Source organism: Pezoporus flaviventris, unplaced genomic scaffold, assembly GCF_033815535.1.
Source record: "Pezoporus flaviventris isolate CSIRO_AGI_PZ_B2104156 unplaced genomic scaffold, CSIRO_AGI_Pfla_v1 ptg000059l, whole genome shotgun sequence".
In the NCBI taxonomy this organism is placed as follows: Eukaryota; Metazoa; Chordata; class Aves; order Psittaciformes; family Psittacidae; genus Pezoporus; species Pezoporus flaviventris.
The window spans coordinates 2,908,293-2,935,637 of NW_026892607.1; the positions used below are offsets into that span (position 1 = coordinate 2,908,293).

At 43.8% G+C, this 27,345-nt stretch overlaps 1 protein-coding gene across 3 annotated transcripts in view; it reads right to left on the bottom strand.

Moving 5' to 3' along the window:
- The window catches only part of NEGR1 (neuronal growth regulator 1), a 274,782-nt gene that overhangs the window by 13,935 nt on the left and 233,502 nt on the right, over window positions 1–27,345 (bottom strand). Inside the window, exon 7 of one of the 3 annotated variants that reach the window (XM_061469770.1) lies at window positions 17,905–17,946. The exons of 1 other annotated variant lie outside the window; for it this stretch is intronic. In XM_061469770.1, coding sequence (XP_061325754.1) covers window positions 17,905–17,946 — 42 coding nt within the window. Of the gene's footprint in view, window positions 1–17,533; window positions 17,947–27,345 lie in introns of those variants that run through there. One more of the 3 variants, XM_061469769.1, reaches the window with a different exon arrangement.

A 27,345-nucleotide genomic window follows, 5' to 3' on the forward strand; every position in this document is an offset into this window, starting at 1 on the left:
AAATTTATCTTTGGATGAGCTCTGTCTCCTCCCTGATCTCAGTGCCCTGTCTTCACAAGCTCCACCTGAGCGTGGTTTCAACGTCTTCTCACCTTCCTCCTCCTCCTCCTCCTCCTTCTCTTTGCATAATAGGAGCTATAACACGTTCAAACCCTTTCCAGAAACTTGCAAGTTTAACCCATTTCTTCATGGGATCAGACCCTGAAGGGCTATAATTACCACTAACATTCCCACATTAGAGCTATTAATAAGTTAAAGGGCGCTGTTATTTCTATTGCTTGAAATAAAACCCAACTTCCATTTACTTTGAGTTTGCCAAGCTTCCCTCTCCTGCTTCAGATGTGCTAAAAATAACCTACCCGAGGATTATTACAGAAAAGTAAAGATTTTTTGGAGTGGTATTTTGTGCTTTATTGCAGCAGTAATCTCCTTGGTAAAGTTATCTTCAGTGACTCAAATAACTTTGACTTCAAATCAAAGTTATTACTTAGCCCAAAGGCCAAGCAAAGAGTGCTCGGTGGGATCAGATCCCTCCGCCTCTTTGAGGCATGTAGAAGGGAAGGTGAATAAATGCAAACCCAGCTTAACAGTTAGTTATATGCTCTGTTACTGTGTATAAATGAGCTAGAAGCACTGTCTGGGATTTCATTAGTAAAATAAGGTCTATTTAATAAAAAAAGTCCATGAAATGGTGAAAATTCCAACTCAAGATTCAAATGAAAATCAAGGGGGACAATCATAGTGCTGGGTCCCAGCTTGGTTACACAGGCAGAGATACAAGTTTGGCTTCAGAAAGGCAATCTGGAAACACATCTAGGCAGAAAAAAACCCAAATAAACCCAAAGTCAACCCCCCCACTTGCTGGAACACCAGAACTCTAACCTAGCTGCAGATGTTGCCATTAGTACAGTGCTTAGTAGGCTGGAACACAGTTGCGTAACACTGGAATAAAAATCATAACATCTGTGTAACCTGGCTGATAGCTCACGTGGTGCTGCAATAAATGACATGGTGTTGCATCTTTGTGCTTGGATAGATGGGCTATTCTTCCATCTAGTGATGCGTGCTGGGGGGCCTGGCCTCCTGGTCTTTGCAGGAGACTAAAGGAAAGAGGCAGCCTAGAGAAGATTTCACTATCAAGACATGTCTGTTGACATCTGAAGCCTGACAGATTCATTGGATTGAACTGAGAATTGGATGTGACTGATGCTGTTGTGGCTGCCCCATCCCTGGCAGTGTTCAAGGCCAGGTTGGACACAGGGGCTTGGAGCAAGCTGCTCTAGTGGAAGGGGTCCCTGCTTGTGGCAGAGGTTGGAGCTGGAGGAGCTTTAAGGTCCCCTCAACCCAAACCAGGCTGGGATTTTATGGTTATATTTTCTATTGCATTTCAGAATTACTAATGCTTTATAAAAGAAAGGCAGGACCTTGATACAGAGTTGTGTAAACCAGGTAACACAACATACAGCATCCTACTATCTGTCAGCAGCAAAAAGAGTCAGTCACCCCAGTGCAGTCAGGAAATGCAGGACTGACAACTTTCTTTCAACCAGCTTCCCATGAAAGGGTGAACCAGGTGATCTTTTGAGGTCCCTTCCAACCCGGGCTATTCCATGGTTCATCATATTTCCCAGTCTCAGTGAAGATATCCCAGCTCTGGGATATATGTGGACTCAGGCACAAGTTCTGAATAGATACAGACTTGGGGCTACGCTTAATTATTATGTATTTTAAGCTGTGATCTGAAAGACAAATGTACAGCTCCCAAACTGTCCTTTTTGACCCTGATTTGGTGAGAAAACCAGGTTTTTTTTTTGCTGATTTTATGTATGGAAAACCTCAAAATTTGTAGAAAAGAGAAGCTTTTCTGTTGTGAATGAAGCATGAAATCACTTTGAGATAGTTTTCAAATGATGTTTCTACTGAAGCTCTCCGTTTCTTTAAAATGCTTCTCTGGAACTGATATCAGAACTAATTTCTATTGAGCTTATTTATGGGAAACCTTGGCACAGTAGGCAACTGCAGGTCCTGTGTACTTGCAGGCTTATACGATGATTACAGCTCCCTAACCCTGGAGATACACTAGGGTGAGTAAATATGGATGTCACGTTCACCGTCTAAACTTTGCCTCGAGAAAGGTGACTTTTGGTACATCTGCAGTGTGATGCGCACACTGTTTCTGAAGCACATGTGTGCACTATTTCATGTTTTTGTTGTTGACAGGCTTTCTGTTTAAAACTTTCAATTTTTTAGGCAATTCTAGGTTTGCAGAAGTGTATTAAAATGCTGCACCCTGAATATTTTTCATTAGTCAAAAGTAAACTATTCTTACTTGAAGCACTTGGCAAACGGATGTGCTTGCTAATGTGGGAAGTACAGAACATTTCTATGGCATGAGGCATACTACAGCTTTCATCTACAAGGTCCCACCCTGGAAACCCTTCCCTCCCATGTATGTGTTCCATCCCAGGAGGATGCTCTTGGCACAGTCAGGGTAAAGGAGACTACAAATCCAGCCTGTGTTTGTGGCTAAACTCTTTTGTCTGGTCTGGAAGATGTGGAATAGCAACAGCTGTAGAGCTAGAGGGGAATGAGCACTAGAAAGGGAGCATTTTAAAGAGGACTTGTAGGCAAGGAGCAGATAAATGTATTGTTTCATTATGTGATGAATTTTTCTGCTTATACAGGAAGTGATGTGCTCAAGGCGGGGACTACCCTCTTACCTACACATCTAGGCCTCATCTTGTTATTTGTAGCAATAGCAACTGACAAAACCAATAGTCACTTGTTCAGCTCAAAATTAAATAGAGCATACACAAAGTATAAAGACACCAAGTCTAGAACAGGCTGACACTGGGTTCTGCGTGGAAGTCCAAAGTTAAATGGAGGAGAATGGATCATGATGTTCCACTGAACACAGTCAGCAGGCTTTGATTAAGAGAACATTGAGAATAAGACTATAAAAGTGCTAGAAAAAGCACTGGGACAAGCAAACTAGCTGCCCATTCCCATATCCCTGCGTCGTAGTATGTAGCTCAGTTTTCATCTGTGTCCCAGACCATGAGGTCTGGAAAGGTTCTTTGCTGAAGAAAAACCAAGAAGAGGCCAGGTTGGATGGGACTTGGAGCAAGCTGCTCTAGTGGAAGGTGTCCCTGCCTGTGGCAGGGGGAAGAACTGCATGACTTTAAGGTCCCTTCCAACCCAAACCAGTCTGGGATTCTGTGATTACGAAGAGCCAAGAACTGAGGCTCCCTGTGACGGATAGATAACCGTGCTCACATTTCCATACAACGTGTGGAACTTTCAGGTCAGCTACAAGGGTTGGAGGTTGATAAATTTGCCCACTTCAGAAAAGTGATGCTGGAGCAAAACTGGGGAGTTAGAAAGTGAATAGCTGAGAAACAGCTCGTTTTGAAGCTAATATGCATGGTGTGTTCTTTCGGGTACTTAGGCACGTAATTTTGGCAGCCTACAATAACTGCTTCTCTGACAATGTTGCCCTCATTTGTAAGTGTCACATTTGAGAAAAGGAAAAGCATTTTAATGTGACAGAAAAATTTGACTTGGGAGCTAATTACTTTAATTTGATGGAATTTTTGGCTCATCTGCATACTTGACAATTATTTACAGCTTACATTGGTAATTAGAGGTTGGGTCTTGTGCTGAAACATGGCAAAGAGCTTTGAAGACATTTGCTGATCCTTCTAACTTTTAGAGGAAATGAATTTATTAGTAGCTAATCTGTAAAATATTTGTACTTCTGACCTTTAGTAAAACATTCTTGCTATATTTTAAATGGCTGCTTGTCAGAATCATTTCCCTCAAAATGAAGTGTGACATTGTAAATAAGCTCTTGAATTAAGCAGCACTTTAAATCCATGTATTCAGTGGCAACCTTTGATAGTCATCATATATCATGAAGGTTTTGTTGGTTCTGTTACATTGAGGCAATGTCACATAGCATTGTGAATGATAATTTTTTACCCTGAACTTTACCATTTTTGGACAGTTTCAGCATCATTCTTCCGCTCTTGACAAAGGATATTGAGTTAAGCAGGTTACTACATGATCTCTTGCCTGGTTTTAGTGACTGTGTATGAGGAAGGAACTTTTGTGCAGGAGGAGCTGACAACCTTTAAACAAATCTTCCATTAAGGTGGTTGTCAAATGATATCTAAAGATGTGGTTTTTATTCAGGTATTCTGCTGATTTTCTTAAGCATTCCTTTGGGGTTTCTCTTGGTCATATTTCTGCTGACTGTATAGATTGCTCTCATTTTATAGGTATATGAAAGTAATCCATGGAAGTCTCCTGCTGAGCCACACTAATAGCCAAGCAATTAATCACGAACAGTGCTTTTATTATATTAAGGTGATGGATAAAATACATAACAAAGCCAAACTGTTTACTAATTTCAGTGGAGTTAAAGTATAGTACACCTTGAATCATAACTGTTGAGACAAGCATTATCTCTTTCGAGTTTGCCTTCTGTGTCAGTGCTGCTTAATCTCGTTCTTTGTAATGGGGTACATCTTAAAGAGAAGGACATTGGATAAGTCATATACATAAAAGAGATGTACAGCTTGCCGGCATGTGGAATTCCTCTAACATATATTTTTATGAAACTACCAGCACATTTTGTGCTCAGCAGCATAAATAAAAAAGCGTGTTAGCCTGGCAATTTTACGTTTACTGCATTAGTTAGGAAATGCAATGGCCACCCTTACTTTGCTATAATAAAACCTGCCGAGCCTGTTCATGAAAGATGATTGCAATTTCGCCTGGCCGGTGGATGCAATGAAAAAACATAACTCATCAAAATCTGAGCTATTTGCTCTTAAGCTACAAGAGCGTTTTTCTTCATCACTTGAAGAGACATTAACTATTCATGAAACTTAAGAGTGTTCAAACACTGCCTAAGTAAGATTGTTACTACTTTTCAACTTGATTGAGATCTTTTCCCAACCAGCCTCTCCAGCAGGCAGCAAAAGGCCTCTCCACGCATCAGAAATGCAGAGGGTGTCCAGGTACTGTAGCTGTGAGCTATCGATCTGCTGGAAAGCCAAGTTCCTCCTCCCACATTGATTCATGATAACTGCCTCCATTTGGGTCAAACAGCATTTAACTGCTCGTAAATTTTAATTAAATGATTAGTCACTTTGAACATATAGTTTGTCATCTCCCAGCCAAGAGATGTGTCTTTATCAAGGAACAACTCAAGGGGGAGGCATCCATCTCCTCTGTCACTGCACCCCCCATTAAGATGATTTGACTGTTGCACAGTATGTGATGCTCTGTGACACCAACTGTGCTTCCTGTGAGCAACTCCTCATGCAACCTATGGAAACAGGATTCCTTCCTTTCACCGTTAACATATGCTTAACTTTCTGAGTATAACAAACCCCCAGCAAAAGAGATTTTCTCCTTCCAACAGCTTCCTTCTTCCTTTTTCATGTACAAGTGACACCTGTAGCTATTCTTACTCAGCTATGCAAGTATCTTTTCTGTGCCTAGTTATCCTTCCTCTCAAGCTGTTGATGCTAGGAGAAAGTGAAGAGAAGCTTATAAACCTGGTGTATCAGTCGACTGACTCTAGAAATGATGGTTTAATTGTCTTTGTGACTGGACAGCTCCTCTCTGTGTGCCTCTCTGTGGAGTCCTCGCTGCAGTGAATTTAAATAGCCTTCTGTGTGTGCATGTTACACAACACTGCTGGCAGCATCTGTATTTCATATACATCCTCTGTCAATGACAAGGTTTATTCCCGCAAGGCAGAGGACCTCTTGCTAGTGGGAGACTCAAGCAGTTGCTATAAAGCTGCTGCTTTAATTCTGAAGTCTGCTATTTGAGAGCTAAGAGGACTTTAAGTCCATCTACATAAAATATACAGAAAATGCAACATAATCAAGTATTTGTTGCTTTTCATTAATGAGCACATTTTCTTTTCCCCTAAAGTACTTTGCATTTTTCACCCTTTAGCAAAGGTTTCATGTTAGAATATGCCATCCAATTTAACTTTATTTGCTGCTCCATATAATGAGTTATTTGGGGCTTTTCTGGGGCAGGGTAGTGGCAGGAGCTCTTGATAAAACTCTGAGCTTTTGCAGCCGCCTCCTGTGTGTGTGTGAGCCTCATGCAGAAGATCTGGGAGACATTATGGCTCCTTTGAGACTTATGACTTTGGACAAGGGCCTGTAGGGACAGGCCAAGGGGAATGGCTTTAACCTGCCAGAGGGGAGACTGAGATGAGCTCTTAGGCAGAAGCTCTTCCCTGTGAGGGTGCTGAGGCGCTGGCACAGGGTGCCCGGAGGAGCTGTGGCTGCCCCATCCCTGGCAGTGCTCAAGGCCAGGTTGGACACAGGGGCTTGGAGCAAGCTGCTCTAGTGGAAGGTGTCCCTGCCCATGGCAGGGGTTGGAGCTGGAGGAGCTTTAAGGTCCCTTCCAACCCAAACCATTCCATGATTCCGTGAGTCCTCTTTGCCTATGTTATTACACCGAACAGAAGAAAAAACTCGACAGTTGAGATTTTTCAGAGTGAACTGGGAGTTTTAGGCATGAAACTCCTGTTGAGAATCTGTCAATTAGTACACTACTTCTGTGGAGATAGCAGAGAAACAAAGAAAACCTTAGTGCCTCCGTGGGAGGCACCAATTAATGCTGATTAATGGATTAATGGTAGGGGATGATCGTGTGGAGTGTATTATCCTCAGGATGGCTCTGCTGCTAGCTGCACTTCTTCACAGAATCCCAGCCTGGTTTGTGTTGGAAGGGACATTAAAGCTCCTCCAGCTCCAACCCCTGCCACGGGCAGGGACCCCTTCCACTAGAGCAGCTTGCTCCAAGCCCCTGTGTCCAACCTGGCCTTGAGCACTGCCAGGGATGGGGCAGCCACAGCTTCTGCTGTGCAGATGCTTGATGTCGCTCTGCCCTCCTCACCCATCGCTGTGGGAGAACCACTCATCCTGACGCAAGGAAATGTGATGGTTAAAAATGCGTTCACTTCAAGAGTTGTGTTTTCTAAGCAACATGTGCAAGGAGGTGAGAGACCTGTGAGGGAAGATGCTCAACACAACGCTCTACTGTGTGAGCTCATGCTGCAGGAAGCCTCTTCTGAGTGTTGTTTTCCATCCCCTTTCTCACCCACATTGGGAAGTGAGGAATTTGGTCTCCTCAGTGGAAATACGCTACATACACGCACCATTAAAGTGCTCTGTGAAACAGAAAACACAAAGCACCCAAAAAAGGTTCTTTCATATTCTCAGCGACCACCTCGTAGGTGACCTGCAGCTCAGCTCGGCTCTGAGCAGGGCCCTGTTTCTGGGTTGCAATCAGAGGAATTCCACATCGTGTGTGTCCCTCTGGTCACGAGAATGCAACGCATATCGACTGTCTGAAACGTTTCCCAGCCAGGCAATAAGCAATTTCTTTCTGCCATTGATTTTGGCTCCAAATCAGGATTTAGAAAGACAAGACAGCAAACAGTGCGTGGTACTTGGCACCGGCAACTTTCAAAGTAGTTATGGATGTCAGCTTCTTAAAAAGAATAGTAACAGAAGGGGAAGTGATACAGATTTCCCCCTGGGTAATATGGAAGGTTTGGCAGTCAGTGATGGAAGCTTTTCACCTTTCCTTTTCCTAACCACCTTGGGAATACAGGGTGCTTTTTTTTGAGTATATGCCCTACATTGTGCCTGTCTAAAGAACTGGGCTTTTGGGAAGGCAGAGATGGAAGGATGCCTTTAAAACCACCTCTGACTGTCTTTGAGTTGCATAAAGATACATTTTGCCTCAGAAATAATTATTCTTTTTCCAAGTTTGTTCTGTGTATAAACCTTAAATACTAAAATCCTTCAGGTTTCTACAAAAGGAACTTTCTGAATAACTGAATGAGACCTGGATAGTGATTGCATTGAACAGGATAGGATTTAATAGAATCACTGAATGGTTTGGGTTGGAAGGGGCCTTCAAAGGTCAGTCCAACCCCCCTGCAATGAGCAGGGGCATCTTGAACTAGATCAGGTGTGTGTGAATGTGGGATTAAGATCCTGGGCAACCTGAATTCTGGGATGCAGATTTCTACGTCTCTGTAGAATGAGCTCCCTCTTTGTTTTAAATACACCTCTAAAAGGGACTGTACATTGCAGGAGGGGAGGACCTAGGAGGCTGTAGGTCTGGAAACCTTACAAGCAACACATCAGGCATTACCTACTCCTGCACAGTCTCTATAACCAGAATGCTTTGACAATTTACTGTAGACTATTCAAATGACTTGCTGTTTTCTGTTTATAATGGGGTATTATAAAATCCATACCCTGTTCATTCAAGTAAACATGCTCTTGAGCTTCAAAGCTCAGTTGTTCTCTGAATTGCCTCCGTCTGGCAGAAAACTCGTTCAGTGCAGTTTTATAGGCTGTGCTTGTTGAATAAGGAGGCTGAATGGTGGGCAATCATTCCTTTGCAATCAGAGATATTAAGAAGGATAAGTTCTATCAATTTTTTTCCCCTGCCAAAGAGACGCATCCCTGCCTTTGTGGAATAGGATTGAGAGAAAAATGCCTGCTGAGTCATGTACCTCAAGAATGAGAAGGAGGACGTACAAAAGATGTCAAAGTCAGTCATTTCATCTCTGTGTTCAGAGTGACAGGCATCACTGAATATCCCAGCATCACCCAACATCACCCAGCACAATGAGGTATGCTATGGGGGCGGGTGGGTGGGAAGGAGCAGGCTGCTCTGTTGGGTTAGTCTGCTGCTGCCTAATGCCAACAGCTTTTTCTTATGGAATATCTGACTCAGCAGCTGAAACATGATAAAATATTTTGCAAAACTTTCATTTCATGAAAACCATCGTTCAGACTTTAACCAGATGGTTCTGCAGTCTTTTTGTGGCACCGTAAGATTCAGGCCCTCAGTTAAAAAGTGTGGACTTAACAAAAATCATGTACAGAAATAGGTGCCAAAGCACAGGAACAACTACAAAGTGAATTATCCTTGTAATCTTTACTGTATTCATGGAGTAGCATACAGTGAACTTTGCTGAGCTCTTAATGTGTTTCCTTCCACGTATGTAGTGGGTCCTAAATAAGGGTGAGGTTCACATGAACACTTGCTGCGCAGAGACACAAAGTTCTGGTCCTGGCACACTCACATTGAGGAATGCCTTAGATCCTTGTCAAATGTTATTTAATCTTATATTTTGGTATTCAGTTCATAAACTCTGCTTAGCAGCTGGGCCTGGAAGAACAAAGGAAGATTGTGGTGCAGCAGGATGCTGTGCAAGTGGCTTGGGTCTGTAATATAAAGCATACAGCCTAGACCCTGAGCTCTGGTCCAGCTCTGAGCAAACCAGCTTTGTTTTATTCATCACTCTGCAAGTAAACACCCTCTGTCTGCTCATAGTCGAAGTCTGTTTACAACACCCTGAGTGCTCAGGGACTGCTGCACTGCCCTCACTGCTTGTGCCTCCAAAAACATCTCCTATTGTGAGGAAGGTCTGTCTTAAATATTGTAGAGTCACAGAATCCCAGAACCCCAGCCTGGTTTGGGTGGGAAGGGACCTTAAAGCTCCTCCAGCTCCAACCCCTGCCCCATGCAGGGACCCCTTCCCCTAGAGCAGCTTGCTCCAAGCCCCTGTGTCCAACCTGGCCTTGAACACTGCCAGGGATGGGGCAGCCACAGCTTCTCTGGGCACCCTGTGCCAGCGCCTCAGCACCCTCAGAGGGAAGAGCTTCTGCCTAAGAGCTCATCTCAGTCTCCCCTCAGGCACGTTAAAGCCATTCCCCTTGGCCTGGCCCTACAGGCCCCTGTTTGTTTTAATTGTTAGATGTTATTTACACTTGTTTTAATTGTTCAGAGCTGCTGTGTAAACTCTTTATGACGGCACCCGTTAAAGGACATGGGTTTGGTCCAACCATTATGTTTTTACCTACAAATTTTTGCTCTAGTTAATTTAACTCAAAAGGAACTATGGGAATTAAAACACATCATGAAGTGTTTTCTGGGTTGCCTGATGTCATTGCTTAAGAGCTCAACTGGAGAGTTTGAAGAAGGGCCGAAACCGGCTTAGAAACCAGTTTGGTATCCTGGGCTTTGTAATTGGTATATAGTAAGGAAAAGGTAAGGATGGAAAATTATGCCTTTAAACGTTCTATTCAGAGTAAGGAAATGGCTGATCCTGTATTATTTGTGGATGTCAGTTTTTGTCCCTAGCTGGAAATACTGCTGGCAACTGCCCCTCCGTGTCCATGTCGAACACAGACTCGGTGCAGCTGGCAGGAAACTGAGATTTCCATTTGGTGAGAAATTCAGCCAGTGAAAAGACAAAATAAGAAGAAGTGTTGCCTGGAATGAGCCGGGCAGCCTGGAAGGAAGCCAGCGCTCAAAACTCAACAGGCTTTCCTTTGAATTCCTTCAGACCCGACACGCTCAGGGAGCTTTCAAATAGGCATTTTCTGACAAGTCCCCTATTCCTCCAAGCTTTGCTCTCCCTTACCCACCCAGGCTCATCAGATCCTTCCCAGCCAGCTGTAGCTGCAGGTTCTTTCATATTCTGCACAGAACTGGGGACCCTTCCTCAAGTTCTAGATCCATATATACATTTCCAATTCCGGCACATGGCTACACATCTCATCTAGATGGATATATGCATATTTATTCCTGTAAGAATTACTGTAGTCAGCCAATTCTGGCTGATAAAACCTTCACATAAAACATACCCTTATGTGATAAACAAAAACAAAGACTGCTCTCTTTCTGCTAATGAATCACATCCTGGATCTCCTGCTTCTCTTTTGCTTAGAACATGTCCTTGTCTTACGGTCTCTTGGAGCAGCCTTACCCTGTTGTGCAGTGTTGCAGGTTGGAAGATTTGCATTTTCCTTGCCCTTGCAGAGCTGGTTCAACACCCTACACTGCTGCAAGAGCACGACAATACACGGCCCTGGTCACAGTTTGGGTTAGCCTGGATGGAGTCGCACTTAATGTGCTACAAGCCAGATATGCAAACTTCTGATTTCCAGGCATGCTTTGGGAGCATAAGCATAAACACATTTGTAGATGAAAAACAACATTTAGATACGTGGACTGCTGCCCTCAGCCTGCCTTCAGAGCATGAGCATTTCTAGTCCATGCACCTCTGCTGCCTGTATACTGCTGGGTACCAACGTGTCCCTGGGATGGGGAGACGTCTCAAGGACGTGGACTGACATGGTTGTGCGCAGGGTTAATAAATGGGTGCCAGAGATCTAAAGAACAACATCTGTCTTTTAAGAGATCTGTTAACTACTGAAAATGGCTTTCCTGGTGTCCCAGAGGTGCGCTGGTTCCCATGCTGTAGTTCCTACACAGTATTCACTTACATATGACAAGTACTGGTGCCATTTACAAGAACATAAATGAAGATATATAATGATAACCCACCAATACCAACAACAGCTCCCTTGGAGCAGGGACATTCCATACAGCGATGGGCATGCACAGGGACATGGAGGAGCCTCGGGCTCATCACTCGGCATCAGAAACCCTTGGGCAGGAGAGTCAACTCTGAGGCAGCAACAGCGAGTAAACTGAGCTCCTCTGCCCACCTTCCACATCCTCTACCCTCTTCATAGACTACAGAAATTATTTCAGATGTCCCTGCACTGCTTCCCTGGCATTTCTCAGAGCACTTCTTCGTTAAAACATGAAATTCCAGCAAACTGAGCTATGCATTGTATCCTGAAGTATCCAGGCATTCCCATTGCCATGTGAAACCCAGGGTTTTGTTGGTTAAACAAACTGGTGAGTGTTGGAGAAGCTTCTCCTTTTAAGTGGGCTTCTCATATTTGTGGAAACAGTCATTAATATTGAACAGACAGAAGGCATGTAGGCAATATAGCATCTGAAAAAATGGCCTTGCATTTTGCATACTGGTCTAGACAGTAGGAATTAATGGGCTAAAAATTACCTATCTCTAATCCTATTTTTCAGCTGATTGAAAGTAGCTCTTTTGATATTAACTGGTACATCTATTGTGCAAGCAGTGAATAATACGATTTACTGTGTTCAAACAGTCTTTTGAAATGGTGCAGCCTTTAAACACTGCAGAATGTCACTGAGCACACCCTGTGAGGCGTTTGAAACATGCGTGTTACTTAAACAGAAACATTTATCTAATTCCACAGAGTTTACTTTGAGGCTGCAGCTTGCACAGAATGATTTGGAGACATAAAGTTCACCTGTTTGTCACAGCAGAGGGACGTAATGCTTTACTTTAAAGCAGTTATTTCTCGTAGCGCAGCCAGTTTATAGTTCTAAGCGGTCCAGGTTGAATACCTGCATTACTCCACTGTGTGATCCTACAGTAACACATCACACTCTGGGTAAACTGTGCAGATATATAACAATGGGTGAACATATACATGATGCTTTTCTGGCAAAGAGAACTATGGAATTTCACATCTGCCTGGAGTTCTGAATTGCAACAGGAATGTCCATTATGAACATAAAGCTCTAATTAATAAATAAGATTAATATATTAATCTTTTTCTTTCTTTGGAGACTGTTCACCTGTTTGATGCCATCCTACTCCGAGCAAGTCTTGGTAACCTTACATATCTGCTTTTCTATCTGTTAACAGGGACAAAAGAACCTGTGGTTGTGTTTTCCTGGGTTTTGGAGGGTGATTCAAACATCAGATGAAAGAGATAGGTAGGTAGGTAGGTAGGTAGGTAGATAGATAGATGGATGGATGGATGGATGGATGGATGGATGGATGGATGGATGGATGGATGGATGGATGGATGACAGGCTGGAGACCCTGCCTTCCTTCTAGGTAGGATTATCTGGGAGGCATTGAAGTGACCATTGGAAGTCTGAAGATATTTAAACAAACAAGACATCTGTTTCTAATAGGATTGAGAAGCAAAACGTTCAATGATCCTGGATCTGTTATCCTAGATCTTGATCATCTTTTCATACTTGTTTAGTGTTTAGGAAGAAATTTCACAAACTGGTAAAGAAAGAATGAAAAGAGTTTGGGTGTTGGCTGATGAAGACGAATGGGTTTTTCTCCAGGCTGGTCATCTTGTACCTCAAGGCTCACCTCTACTCCAGTATTTGCTGTACTAATGTAGCTCCTGCCCACATGCAAAAACCTCTAGCTCAAGGTACATGTCACTTCCATCACAGAAAGACACAATTAAGGGCAAGTTAATTCCCTAAAGTCTGAGATTCAGAGTCCAACCGGTAGATTTTCCTTACACAAATCATTTATTGAGTAAAATGGGAGCTGCAACGGCATGTGAAAGAAAAAATGGAGGGAGAGGGAAGAAAGGGCAGGCATGTTTCCTGTGAAACAAATACAGCCTGCTTGCAATTCAGGATTATTTAGTATTCTTGGCATATTAAACACATTAGATATGCAGTAAGGCAGATGAGGGAGAAGTAACCGAAGTTCAAGGAGTTGTCCAACCTGCCCAGAGTGTTCTTTTAAATACATGCTTTTGTTCCTCAGAAAATGGAACAAGTCCTCGCTCCAATCCTCAGTTTTTACAAGAGTGCTTCACAACACGTGCAATCATTACTAGGTAAAGAAGATTCCTCAGTTATTCTCTCCGACCTGTCACTGTCACTTGTTCAGTTGGCATTATGAATTCAGCAGCATCTTCAAAGGCTTTTCAAGACACCACCTGTGAACTAATTATGCTGAAGATGAGAGATCTGAACATACCCACAGCCCCTGGCAATGGCTGACAAACAGAGACCAACCGTGGCCACACGTTTGCAACTTTTCCAGCTAATTCTCCATGCTTTAGGCATTGTAGCTTCAAATGGAGGGAGTCAACTCCCAAATGTAAATGGGGCTCCAGCAGAGCGATGCGTAAGTACAACACTACAGTTCTCAAACACAATGTTAGGTTTGCTTTAGTCATAAATGTGTTAAATAGTTTGCCCTCTGTTGTTTGGAATTGTAAGGATTATTTTTAAATCAAAGTGGGTTTTATAGATAGTCACTGAAAGACATTTTGGGGAGGTTGTCACCTGCCTTATGAGCATCAGAGAATGACACAAATTTTTGTGCTGGAATTTTATATGTGCATCTTATAAATAATTTTTAACAATAGAAGGACAAAGGAATTATTAATTATACTGAAGATGAGAAGAAAAACTGTGAGATGAAAGGTCTTTTGCATGTATCCATTTCAGTGCTGACAGAGTCTGAACACTGTGAGAGGAGTTGGAACCTCACCGTCAGTGAGTTCTGCACCTGCTTAGGTGGCAGTTACTAATATTATTCTTTGGATAACTTGAGCTTAAGCAACACTGGAAAATAGATGTCTGTTAAGAAAAGTGACCTTTAGGAGTCAGAGACAGCAGTAACTCCAGGTTTAAGCATCTCACAATGTCGGTGACATTTTCGTTTCTTGCTACTCCTTCCGTATTCCTCCTTCCTTTAAGCAACCTGATCTAGTGGCAGATGTCCCTGCCTGTGGCAGCAGGTTGGAACTGGATGAGCTTTAAGGTCCCTTCCAATCCAAACCAGTCTGGGGTTCTATTCTATATACAAAAATACATATGCATATACTTGCATAAACTAATACCAATGAAAAGTGTTCAAAAATGTGTTGAGAATAGGACAGTTACTGTGTATTCAGAGTTGGAGTAAAATCTCAACAGAAGGTGATTTCAAGATCTTCAGGATTACTATAGACCCTTCACTTTCTACAAAAAGTAAGTAACTTCCCAGTTTGGGCTTTAAGAAAGACCCTGGAAAACTCTTCCTATGATGATAATATTGAGCATCCCATCAGTCATTTCCCTTGATTTATAGGAGACCCATGGCCTGCAATTCTCCCTCATCTATATTCAGTTAAACATTCACTCAGTTTGGGTTTTTTCATAGAATCGTTAGGAGTGGAAAAGACCCTAAGATCATCCAGTTCCAACCCCCCTGCCATGGGCAGGGACACCTCACACTAAACCATCTCACCCAAGGCTCTGTCCAACCTGGCCTTGAACACTACCAGGGATGGAGCATTCACAACCTCCCTGGGCAACCCATTCCAGTGCCTCACCACCCTCACAGGAAAGAACTTCCTCCTTAGATCCAATCTAAACTTCCCCTGTTTAAGCTTCAACCCGTTACCCCTTGTCCTGTCACTACAGTCCCTAATGAAGAGTCCCTCCCCAGCATCCCTATAGGCCCCCTTCAGATACTGGAAGCTGCTCTGAGGTCTCCACACAGCTTCTCTTCTCCAGGCTGAACAGCCCCAACTTCCTCAGCCTGTCTTCATACAGGAGGTGCTCCAGCCCCTGAGCATCCTCGTGGCCTCCTCTGGACTTGTTCCAACAGTTCCATGTCCTTTTTATGTTGAGGACACCAGAACTGCACACAATGCTCCAGGTGAGGTCTCACAAGAGCAGAGCAGAGGGGCAGGATCACCTCCTTCGACCTTTTTCATAACCTTTAGCTCGCTATTGGAACACTGGAGAAGGATCTGCCTCCTTCCAGCAGGGAAACCTTCTCCAGGATAAGCACCCACCAAAGTTGCCATGAGGTGAAGTTGGACAATAGTAATTAACCAATGACCTACAAAGCCTAGATTAAGTAAGGAGGAGGCTGATGCTCTGTATTCTGAGTTTTCTGCCTCCACCTCCTTCCCCAGCCTACTGCCTTCTCTGCTGCAGCACCTGAGAGACTTAGTTTCTGACCCTTTGGATTCCCTTTAATAGCCTTTTCAGCTGCTTAACTTCATAGCAAGTGATGGTATCATCTAGTGTTTTACCAGACTATCCATTCTGAGAGCTTTTCTTTAAACAAAACCCCCTTCATGTTGTCTTTCAGGGAACAGATGCAGTTTTTCAACTGCATACTGACTTCAGAGTCCTTTCCTGTCATTCCAAGTTGGATTCAGTTTGCATCTATTAAAACTTCAGCTTCTTCCAAACTTTTCATCTGTTGTGTCCCATATTTTCAATTTTATGCTGGAAAAAGACCTCTGTTCTGAGAATTAAAGCAGGGATCACTATAAAAGGGTGCTAAGCATTTCCATCCTGCCCCCAGAAATACATGTAATTTTACTCATTTATCATATATCACTGCAGACAGCAAGAATTCAATATTACTTGATTACTTGATAATATCACTTGAATATCAGGTTTTTGAAGTGAGAAAACACTGTACTTCTGTGTTGTAGCGCTTACCTATGGAGAATAAACCCCAAAATATTACTAGAGTCCATTCCAACTGTAACCATCCAGCGTAAACCATCATTCCCTGAGCAGAGCTTGGAACAATATCAAGCTAAAGGGACTTTTCAACCAATTACAACCCCCAGCATTAAATGACACGTGGACCAAGGTTCTCCTATCACTACGTTGCACAACTGCTATAATATCCACAACTCTCTTTGTTTTCCTGGCTTCTGTTAGCTACAAAAATAATTTCTCAGCTTGTTTTCAGCTGCTTCATAGCCCAAAGCAACCGTGAAAAATCACAAGGATAGGGACTTCTATGACAAACACTATCAGCTTCTTGCAGGTTAAGGAAGTCCATCCCTCCCGTCCTACTCTGCGGCTGCTGTGTTTCGTGATGAACACCGGCCATGCATAAATTGCTCAGTCGTTCTTTGTGAAGGGCTCTGCACTGCAGGCATAGCAGATCCTCGGCACGTAGGAGAGACAGAGTGCTCTGGAGAGCTCACTGCTGAGAAGAAGGCAGACAGGCAGCGCCCGTGCGTCTGCAGAGGACACCGGAGATTGCCCTTCCTAAGCCCTTTAATTAAAAGCACTGAAGATTTATACACTTGTCTCTCTGCTCCTCTCAGGTGGGTGGAGCAGCCTGCTGCCTCGCTTTCCTTCCACAGCTCTGTTTAATCTGTGTTTTTAAGTAGGGAGTACGTTACTACTTCCTAACAGCTTTACCTTCATGTATAGGATATGCCAGGGGAAAATTCTCTGTGAGTTTGTCTCCCAGATGATCCCCATAATGCTTCCCAGACTCCTATTGGGGATGACCTGAGCATCACCTATTGTACCACGTTATGCACATAGAAATAATATCAGCCTGTTGGGTCTGATGCTGCAACTGCATCCCAGGGAAGGGCTTTAAAGTAGAACAAAGGAAGCTAGAGCATGGTACATTAGATTCATGACTTCCCCTTTGGGAAATGGTTGGGAATATTCACAGAATCATAGAACAGTTTGGGTTGGAAGGGACCTTCAAAGGTCGTCTGCTCCAGCCCTCTTGCAATGAGCAGGGACATACAGGCTGAACTGAAGGAATTCTTTAACACCTCTGGGCAGGGCAGCCTCTGTTTGATAGCCTGTGCCAGGCTGGCAAGCTCCACTGAGGTGTCCTCTGGGAAGCAGCAATGGGAAGCCCTGAGAAAATGGGAAGTCAGCACCAATGTCAGGACCTCTTACCGCCTGCCAAGCCAAGGGCAGGCTTTCCAGCTCTCCAGGAACTCCTTCTGGCACCCTAAAATGAGAACCACCTCATGGTGAAGTCTTAGATCCATCCTACGAGTCATTCATCGATGAGACAGCAAGAAGCCTGTAAGCCTCAAACCAACGTTCATGTTCACAGCAACACCAGAGCAAGGTCAGGTTATCACAAAGAACAAACACAGCAATGGCACCGCGCGGCTGCATTGCCCTGCGTACATCACCCTGGGGCAGAGGCTGGATGGGGGAAAACAGGGATGTGGGGAGGGCTTTTCTGAAAGGGGAAACTTGAGAAGAGAACAAAATATGGAGCCTGGAGGGAAAGACAAACCAATGGATGCACAAAGACGGAAGGAGACAGTCCAGCACCACCACAACAAAGCTGCTTGTAATCAATTCCAGTTATTGATATGGCAATGCATTGGTATGAGTCCCTGAGAAGAAGTACCCAGACATACTTCGTGAATGTATGTGGATACTGACCTGGGCTTGAGACAGGACTAGAGGTAGTAGGCTCAATAATTTCTACAAAAAGGGAAAAGGAAAAAAAAAAAGAACATTTGGGAGTTAATCACACATGGAAGACAAGTACAGAATGAGACAGCAAACAGTCATGCAACAGACACGACACGTTCATCACGAGACCGGGCTGGCCATTGCAGGCCGGTGACAAACATGCACCAGCCTCCTGTGCCCATGAGCTGCACATTAGCATCTGTCTTTTCCCAGCTGTATTACTCATCTTCACCATACACAACTCATGTGTCACCATATACAACTCATGTGTCACCATATACAGCTCCCGTGTCACCATATACGGCTCCCATGTCACCATATACAGCTCCCATGTCACCATATACAACATCAGGACCATCCCACTCCAAATATACACAGATTATTGCTGCCACCTTGGCAAAGCAGCCCTTGGAGCTTTCAAGATCAGAACCATTTTGCCTGGGAATAACAAAGCCTGGCTGGAAGAAGGGCATTTTGCCCTCCTTACTGAAAGTAATTTCCTCTGATGAGTAAAAGTTAGGGTAATAACTTTGAAAAAAGTAATAGTTTTGTGCTTTAGTGAACTTTTAAAATTGCATATCTTTTTAATTATTGAACCTTTCCCGAAGAAAACATTTCTCAAACCCATCAAACCCATTTTGAAGATGTTTACTTCACCTGGGGCAACCAATACAAATGGCAGAAAGAGTTAAGAGCGCAATTCTCCAGCATCCAGCCTAATGAAACAATCACCTGTGGCTTTTCATTATAATTTTACTTTAAAATTCATTATTCTCTGCCTTCTTATTAGCTCTGAATAGTGCTATGCAAAATGAAATACCAGTCCCAATCAATCTCGCACAGGAGCCCGCACCATCTCAATATAGCCATTCAATACCCTTAATAAAAAAGGTTTAACAAAATTACCAAGCTCAAAAGATCATTGACCACATCTTGACTATAACAAGAAACTAATGAAAAACCATGTGGGCGAGCTGACAACAATGGATGTACGGGTAATAGCTGAACACATTCTCCTCTCTCGTCCAGTTCTACAATTACTGCTCAGGTTAATGTGATGCAGAATTATGCTAAGTGAAAGAACAGACAAATATTTTGCCAAACAGAAAGTTATGAAGTTTCTTCACCAACTTACTGACACAAAGAACTCCGATAATAGAGATGGATGCTTCCAATCTAAAAAATATTTACTTGACATCTTGACAAGCACATCGTTGGTGCTGATAAATTCAAACCACATCACTTACAATACAACGGAATTGGAATTGTATTACTCCAACATTTTTGAAATTTAAAACCCATGAAGGCTGGTGACATCTTGAGCAGTCCTGAACATAAAAAGGGTAATAAGTCTAATATGAAGGTTCCCTGCCCCTGCACAGGGGTAGTTTATGTATGTGGCAGTGGAGAGAGCATCCCAGGTTTGTACTCCCTGCCATAGTGCTTGGGTGATGGGGTGCAGGGCAGCAGGAGCTGACTGCTTCCAGCAAGCCTGACACAAAGTCAGTGAAGGACATAAATGATGGTAGAGGATTCTTCTGGGTGTTGTGTTGTGCTTCAGACAAAGTTTCTACTTAACTGGATACGGTGCAAATGGGGTTTTAGAATCATAGAATCCCAGCCTGGTTTGGGATGAAAGGATCTTAAAGTTCCTCCAGCTCCAACCCCTGCCACGGGCAGGGACCCCTTCCACTAGAGCAGCTTGCTCCAAGCCCCTGTGTCCAACCTGGCCTTGAACACTGCCAGGGATGGGGCAGCCACAGCTTCTCTGGGCACCCTGTGCCAGCGCCTCAGCACCCTCACAGGGAAGAGCTTCTGCCTAAGAGCTCATCTCAGTCTCGGATTAAAGCCGTTCCCCTTGGCCTGTCCCTACTCGCTCTTATAAAAAATATTTCCCCAGTATATTTAACAGATATAAAGCAGAATCACGGAAAGCTACAGAAATAACTGTACAGTGAAGACTGCTGAACTAAACTGGTTTCAGCAATGTCTGACTTTCAGTAAACATGGACTTTGCTACATTGACCTGGGTTAGGAAAGTGTGCAAGAGCCATAGCGATGTATCTGTGGGTTTGAGTCCATCTGCTTAAGACCCCAAATCTGCTTTCTTAGGAGACAGGCATAACGAAGGTCCTGGCTGATGTCCCATTGCATGGGGGGCCTGGAAGAGCCTGCCAGGGCAGAGCTGAGCTGCTGGCGATGGCCCTGGCCGAGGAGTGCTGCTCATGCTTCAAGTAAAGAGAAAGAGGAAGGCAGCACACCAGAATGTTCCTGGCTGTCTACACCCATGATACTCGCTATGAAATAAGGTTGTACTCCTGCATAAAGCAAAGCAGGTTTTAGAAGGAGAAAAAGGAATTGTGTTAAGAGGCTCAGAAAAACTAAAGAATTATCAAGAATTCCTCAATTCTGTGTTTTAATGACTGTTTTATAAGGATTCGATTTTGCAGTCTTTAATTTTGTCTGAATCTTTATGTTCTGAGAAATTACATCCTGCGTCTCATGTCTAATTAGCAGCTTTGCTTCAAGTGCATTGTACAGCGATGACAAAAGTTATTTTTCTGGCTACCCTACTGCAGACTCTTTTCCTTCTGAATTTAGGAGTCAATCTGTCTTGTTGCTATGGCTTCCTGTAAAGGAGAAGGTTCCTCTTGCTGCAGAATAACAACATTCTTTACAACAATGAAGTAAATTAATATACTCTATGAGTACAATAATTAATTAAAAGGCAAAATACCATACCCAAACCAGCAGGGATTTTACTAGGATCATGTCTCTTTTGGGAACATTGGATTTAGACTTAATTGTAGGTGCTTAAGGTAGCATAAAATCACAGCCTCGTAGCATCACTGAGGCTGGGAGTGAAGGTGGTAATATCATGCATAATTCTTGCAAAAATCTCATTTTTGAAATCCATTATTAGGTTAAGGAATTGGGGGAGGTGGATATATTCCTGATTTCAAGTTCTAAACCTCTCTGCAAATCTTTATTCATTAAACTGTTCAGGTCTATGGAGGGAAAACAAAACCAGCTGGTTTTCCTATAAGCACACTAGGCTGGTTCATCAAAATTGAAATACATTAATGACTTCTTAGTGGCACTGGGAGGCAGAGGTGTGTAGGGAACAGTGGTCGTATCCTGGTATCTGCACTTCATTTTGCTGGGACCCCAATCCCTCAAGATCAGGACTGCTCAAATTTTCAAGGGTGGAAAACCCTATGCTAGTATAATGGGAAATGGATATTGTGTGTCACTGCTGTGACTTCAGTGGAGAATTCTCCTTCAGCAGAATCTTTAAGATTTGTTTCATAAAGCAGAGGAAAATCAATGTGTCTACACTGCCTCTTAGCCTGCCCTTTACAGCACTGGTGCTGTCCAGATTGCTGCGTCAGGATCCTTGTTGTTATCACAGAATGGTTTGTGTTGGAAAAGACCTGAAGATCATCCAGTTCCAACCCCCTCACACTAAACAGTGTCACCTAAGGCTCTGTCCAACCTGGCCTTGAACACTGCCAGGGATAGCAGTAACACTCCTCTGGTGTAGTGGGTGCGAGCCAAAAGCATCTCGCTATTTTAAAGCAGAGCTTTAATTCAAGATGGGATCAAAAAATACAAAGAGGAGCATGCTGGGCATAGGGGTAGTGACATAGCATCACTGGCTGCTAAACATACATGGGAAACTGGTAACTCCTGTCAAGGTCTACTGATGCCTAAAACCACTGACCAAGGTAGTCCTTATACCCGACTGACCACATGGTGAATGCCTGGGGATGCTGCCAGAGATGTCATCATAGAAAGCAGAACTTCACAGCGATGGTTTGGGATGAAGCTGGAATGAGAATCATAGGATGGCTAGGGGTGGAAGGGACCTTAAAGACCATTTAGTTCCAACCCTATCCTGATGTTTTAGAGGTGCTGCCAGGCACTTGAAATGTGCAGAAGTCATGGAGCTAGCTTTAGGAGAAGGGCTGGTGCACTGAAGGACCAGTGGCAGCTGCCCTCTGGGGTCAAGGCTGAATCCCTAACTCAGGCAGCTTTAAGAAGAAAATAGGGGAAGGCTGGGAGAAGCTGAAGGTCAATCTCTGCAACTGTGCATAGGAGGAGAAAGAAAACAAAGTGATCACAGACAGGACAGCAAGTAAAGACAGATTAAGTGCGTGGAAGAAGTAGTAGTGCCGCTGAGAACAGCAGTCAGCTAAGTGATGCTGGCAGGAGGGGTGTACAAATCACAGCCTGACACTGAGCGTGGCCAGGGAGGAATAACACAACTGCCTGTAAGCAATGCAAAGAGCTCTGGATGGAGTTGACTGCAACCAAAGGCAGCAGTGCAGGGTGGCAGTGACGGCTGAAGCCATGGTGGAAGAGGGAAGGGAGCACTCCAAGAGACTGCTGCATCCTACGCTGGTGCTGGAATGGAGTACAAAGAAGAAAGAGAAGATGACATGGGTAAAACAAACTGTCTGTCTTAACATTACTTTGATAAAGGTAGAGAAAAGTGTTCTTGGGATAACACAAGGAAATCTATTTATCTGGAAAGTCAGATTTTGATAGCGAAAACCAGAGAGATTTTAAGCAGAAAAATACTACAGGTCCTGGTGTAGCGGCCTGACTTGGTGTAGGTGAAGGAGGGGAAATGGGGGATAAGGTGATCACAAAGATGCTGCGAGGGCTGGAGCAGCTCTGCTCTGGAGCCAGGCTGAGAGAGCTGGGTTGGGTCAGCCTGGAGAAGAGAAGGCTCCTGAAGGGGAGACCTGAGAGAAGCTCCAGTGCCTGAAGGTGCTGCAGGAAAGCTGGAGAGGGGCTTGGGACAAGGGATGTAGGGACAGGCCAAGGGGAATGGCTTTAACCTGCCAGAGGGGAGACTGAGATGAGCTCTTAGGCAGAAGCTCTTCCCTGTGAGGGTGCTGAGGCGCTGGCACAGGGTGCCCAGAGAAGCTGTGGCTGCCCCATCCCTGGCAGTGCTCAAGGCCAGGTTGGACACAGGGGCTTGGAGCAAGCTGCTCCAGTGGAAGGGGTCCCTGCCCCTTCAACCCAGAGCAGTTGGGATTCCAAGGTGTGTAGGTATCTGTACCGCACTGTCAAGGGAAGAGAAAAAAACTAATGTTTTTCTAAAATCAGCTTTGATCAGTGGTGGTGAGTGTGCACTACAGCCAGCTGCTGGAAGTAATCTGGCATTAGAGATCAGCCATTGATTGAGTTTAAATAAAGCGCATGATTAAACCCCACAGACTTGTTACTCCTGCTCTAATCCTCAAGAGAAACCTTTGGAGAACATAAGCTATTAAAGACAGCTGGGACAAGGAGGTGCAGTCTCATGTCAAGGACATTTAACGTTGCCTTTACCAGAAGGAAAGAGATAGTATCTAGAAAGTCCTTTCTGATTGCAGGTAGAAAAAAGCTTGCAGAGAAAACCTGTTAACAGAATGGGAAACCACCCCATGAAAGGCTACAACACAAGGAGGAAACACACAGAACAAAAGGGATTTGTTAACCAGAAGCAATGGCTGGGAAACCCAGCTGGGCTGGGATGAAGTGGGAGCTGCCAAGCTGTACCCAGGTGTACAGCACCTTGGGAAGGAAACCGTGGAAACCTGCTGCAAAACACCCCATAGATACCTTAAGGAGAATGAAAGCAGCCCTGCTCACAAAGACAGGGTAGAGAAATTAAGCATGGACCTAAAAATATATATATATGTTTATAATATATTCAGTAAAAGCTTAAAAGATAACATTCTGGAGAACAAAATGGGAATGGAAATTGCCAGACCAAAGTCAAAGGAAAATTCAATCAGCTCAGGATACTCAGGTCAGAGGGATTTAAATGCATTTGCACATGAAGTTACAAATCAACAGTAAATTGAGGGGAAGAGGAAGACAGCAGGTACAGCGGGACTGAGAATGAAAGGTGTGTTTGAGGAGGGTAAGCACACAGAGATACAACTTCATGGCATTCAAGGCTTTAGAAAAATATGATCTGGAAGGAGCTTATTAAAGGATACAGGCAGGTAAAAATAAACAAGTAAATTAAAGCTGGCTATTACTTTACTAGAGCCCAATTACTTGTAATTATTTGCCTAGAAAATTTCCTAGTATATGATTAAGGAGCTAAGTAATTCATCAGCCCCTGTTTGCATGAACTAATGGGTATAAACTGAGCATGAATGCATTCAGAAATCCAAAGTGGGTCTGCAGCCTTTATAGTCTGGCTGTCCTCCTCAGAGCTCATACAAAGGAAAACCAACTCCTTAGAGGAGGAAACTCGATTAGTTTATGGAAGGGATTACATGACGGAGCAGCCTGCGGTATAAGGGGATTAGATTCACTGACCCAGGCGTCCTCCCAGTCCCAGCCTCTTAACAGCACAAAACAACCTTTTTTCCCCCCAGGAGAATGTTAAAACCCCAGACAAAGTGAACAACACGTTGGTTCAGCCTTTTGCCTGCAGAAAACCAGCCTGTAAGCCTCTGACTCTCAGATAAAACCATGCAAACCCCATCTCCCAAACCCACCAAGAGCAGACACACACTTGCCCAAGGTATACGTGCTATATATAGTTTTCCTGTCTTTCCACTTAAAAAGGTGCAGACATGACAGTGATGGATGCATTGTCACTGCTGGTACTGGATTACTTCAGTGCTAACGTGAGTTATGTCCAGTCCCTCACCCTAAGGAAGTCACATTTCCTTATCCACTACTCCAGTCTTGACTCCATCATCTATTTGGGATGGAGTAAGGCGACTCACACCCACAGCTCAGTGTCATTACATGGAAATATAACTGTTACGGTGTCTCTCACAGAAGAGTTTGATCACTGTTTTCCAGAATACCCTTTCTAGTGTGGGATTTACTACTTCAGTACTACAATTTCAATATTAAGCTGCACCCTGCGAGAGTTCAGACATGTAACAGAGCTCAAACCGGTGCGTGATGCTTCCAGTTACAACACATTTCAGTCTTACCGAGAGGTCTGCTGATGGAGGAAAGAGAAAAACCCCCCAAAATGCCAGCCTGTGCTTGCACATGCTGCCAGCTTTCCCACAGTGCAAGTCTGAGGTGAGATTCATCAAAATAGAAAGTTGGTAAAACTCAAACTTGCTGACAGTGCTCAAGGAAGACGTAGGAATGAAACCTCTGTGGTACTGCAAGATGATTTATTATGTGCACAGCACAGCCTGGGCTGGGGGTGAGGGTCTCTAACACAGCCCCTCAGAGCCAGAGCTCACATCCTGACAGGACTTTAGTCCAGATTTATTACATCCAAGAAGGAGAAGGCAATGTGAAGATACAGCTTGAGAAATGTGGAAAGCCATGGGACCACAGAAGTTCACCTTCAGTCTCCTCATTCTCTCTCTTTTTGCCATGCCTCGTCCTGGCACAAACACAATGAGAGAAGAATGCTCATTATTTAGCCCCATTCCCCTTTCTTCCCCTGCGCGCACACGTCAGATCTCTGTGTGTTACCTGAAACAATAGACAGGACTTCTGACAGCTTTCCTGTCACTGGTACCTTGCCAAATCCCTCAGTCTTCATCTGCTGCTTCTCCCTCTGCAGTTTATCAAGGCAATGTACTAATTTTTCTAATAATAGATTTGAAATGACAAGACAGGTCAAACAACTGGACTCAGACCTTGACATTCTTAGTCTGTCAAGATGGGTAAAAATGAACTTCTTCAACAGAACAGAAAATAAAGTGTCTGTGGATCTGATTTCTGAAGCACAGTTCTGCTCTAAATTGGAATCACAGAGCAGTTTGTCTTGGAAGGGACCTTAAAGCTCCTCCAGCTCCAACCCCTGCCATGGGCAGGGACCCATTCCACTGGAGCAGCTTGCTCCAAGCCCCTGTGTCCAACCTGGCCTTGAACACTGCCAGGGATGGGGATTAAATATTTCCGTTAATTTCATATTAGCAATATTTAAAATATATATATATATTTCCCAGTGTATGAAGACTCTAAGGATATCCTCTGCAGATCAAAGTCTTCAAAAACCACACATCACAGAATGCAGACTTCATCAACACAGGAGCAGTCCAGTACAGCCCCATAGCAAGGCAAAGAGCAGACAGTGGCTTTCCAGCCCTATTCCCACTTGCCGGCATCCTGCCCTGATGCAGGCTGCTCCCTCTCCCCATGCTGCTCAGCTCCAGGTGTGGGAGCATGTTTCTGCTGATGCTGGAGCCAGCCAGCAAGGTTTGTCTGTCATTCACAGGGGATGTTAGTGCCCCTAGAGACCATTTCAATCCATCAGGACAGGGTAATTCTTTGGCAATACAAGAAAGACAATGCTCTTTCCAGTTCTCTGGAGCCCGGGCCCAGCAGGAGCTCAGCACCAGCACTGGGACCATTAGAGAATTCAAAGCTACAAACGCATTTTGTTATTACAAAGAGAGCTGGTTTTATCACTCTGCAACTGGCCCCAAATGGACTGTTTCGGTCGGTGCAATCGATACTGTTAGGACGATCGAGTTTTTAAAACAAAACCTATTCCTTATCATGAGTCAGATTCTGTTTTTCAGAACGAAAAGCAATGTTGCACGAGTCTGAGGGGTAATTTAATTCTTTGTACTCTTCACTATTAAGGCGACAGAAAGTCCAAGCTATTTCACAGTAACAATGACAAACAGAAACTAGGACATGTTTTAATTGGGTTCTGTAGCCCTCAACTAACATCAGTTTCTGCCATTCTTCGGGTATTTCGATCCCCAGTGTGAAATGACTACTGGAACCAGCCCGCGTTGCCTTTAGCTAGAGCCTATGTTTCTTAAACTCTCATTTTGGGACATGACACACACAAGAGCACAGAAACCTATTCTCCATAGTGTTCACTTAGGGAGACTGAGGAGTCAGATACACAGTCAACAAAAGATACACAATCTGACAAAGCCATAGCACTGGTGCATGTTCCACTGTTTTCTTTCTAACGTTACGCTAGTTTACTCTTGCATTTTGCAGGTATTCACCACCACCAGGCTAAAGAGTTTCCCCATTTATATTCAGTTTAAAATCCCAGGAGTTTTCTTAAGATAAATAGATATGATTTGAAAAGATAGCATTAAATATTTACATTTACTAACGAATGGCATTTACATATGCTGCATCAGAGAAATCACAACTTTATGGGGTATTTTACTATAGGAGGGGGGTAGGTGCTTACCCACTATCAGTAATGATGTGTCTACACGAATGCAATTTCTACATCTGTGTTGAAGCACACTGTAGACAGACAGACACGTTTACAGAGGGTAAAGAGGGCATTTTGTAACAGAAGAACACAAAAAGCTGGTTCTGCTTCAGTCCTGGTTTGAAGTTAAACTGTGAGAGTCTGCATCAGTGGAATCACAGAACCCCAGACTGGTTTGGGTGGAAAGGGACCTCAAAGCTCCTCCAGCTCCAACCCCTGCCACGGGC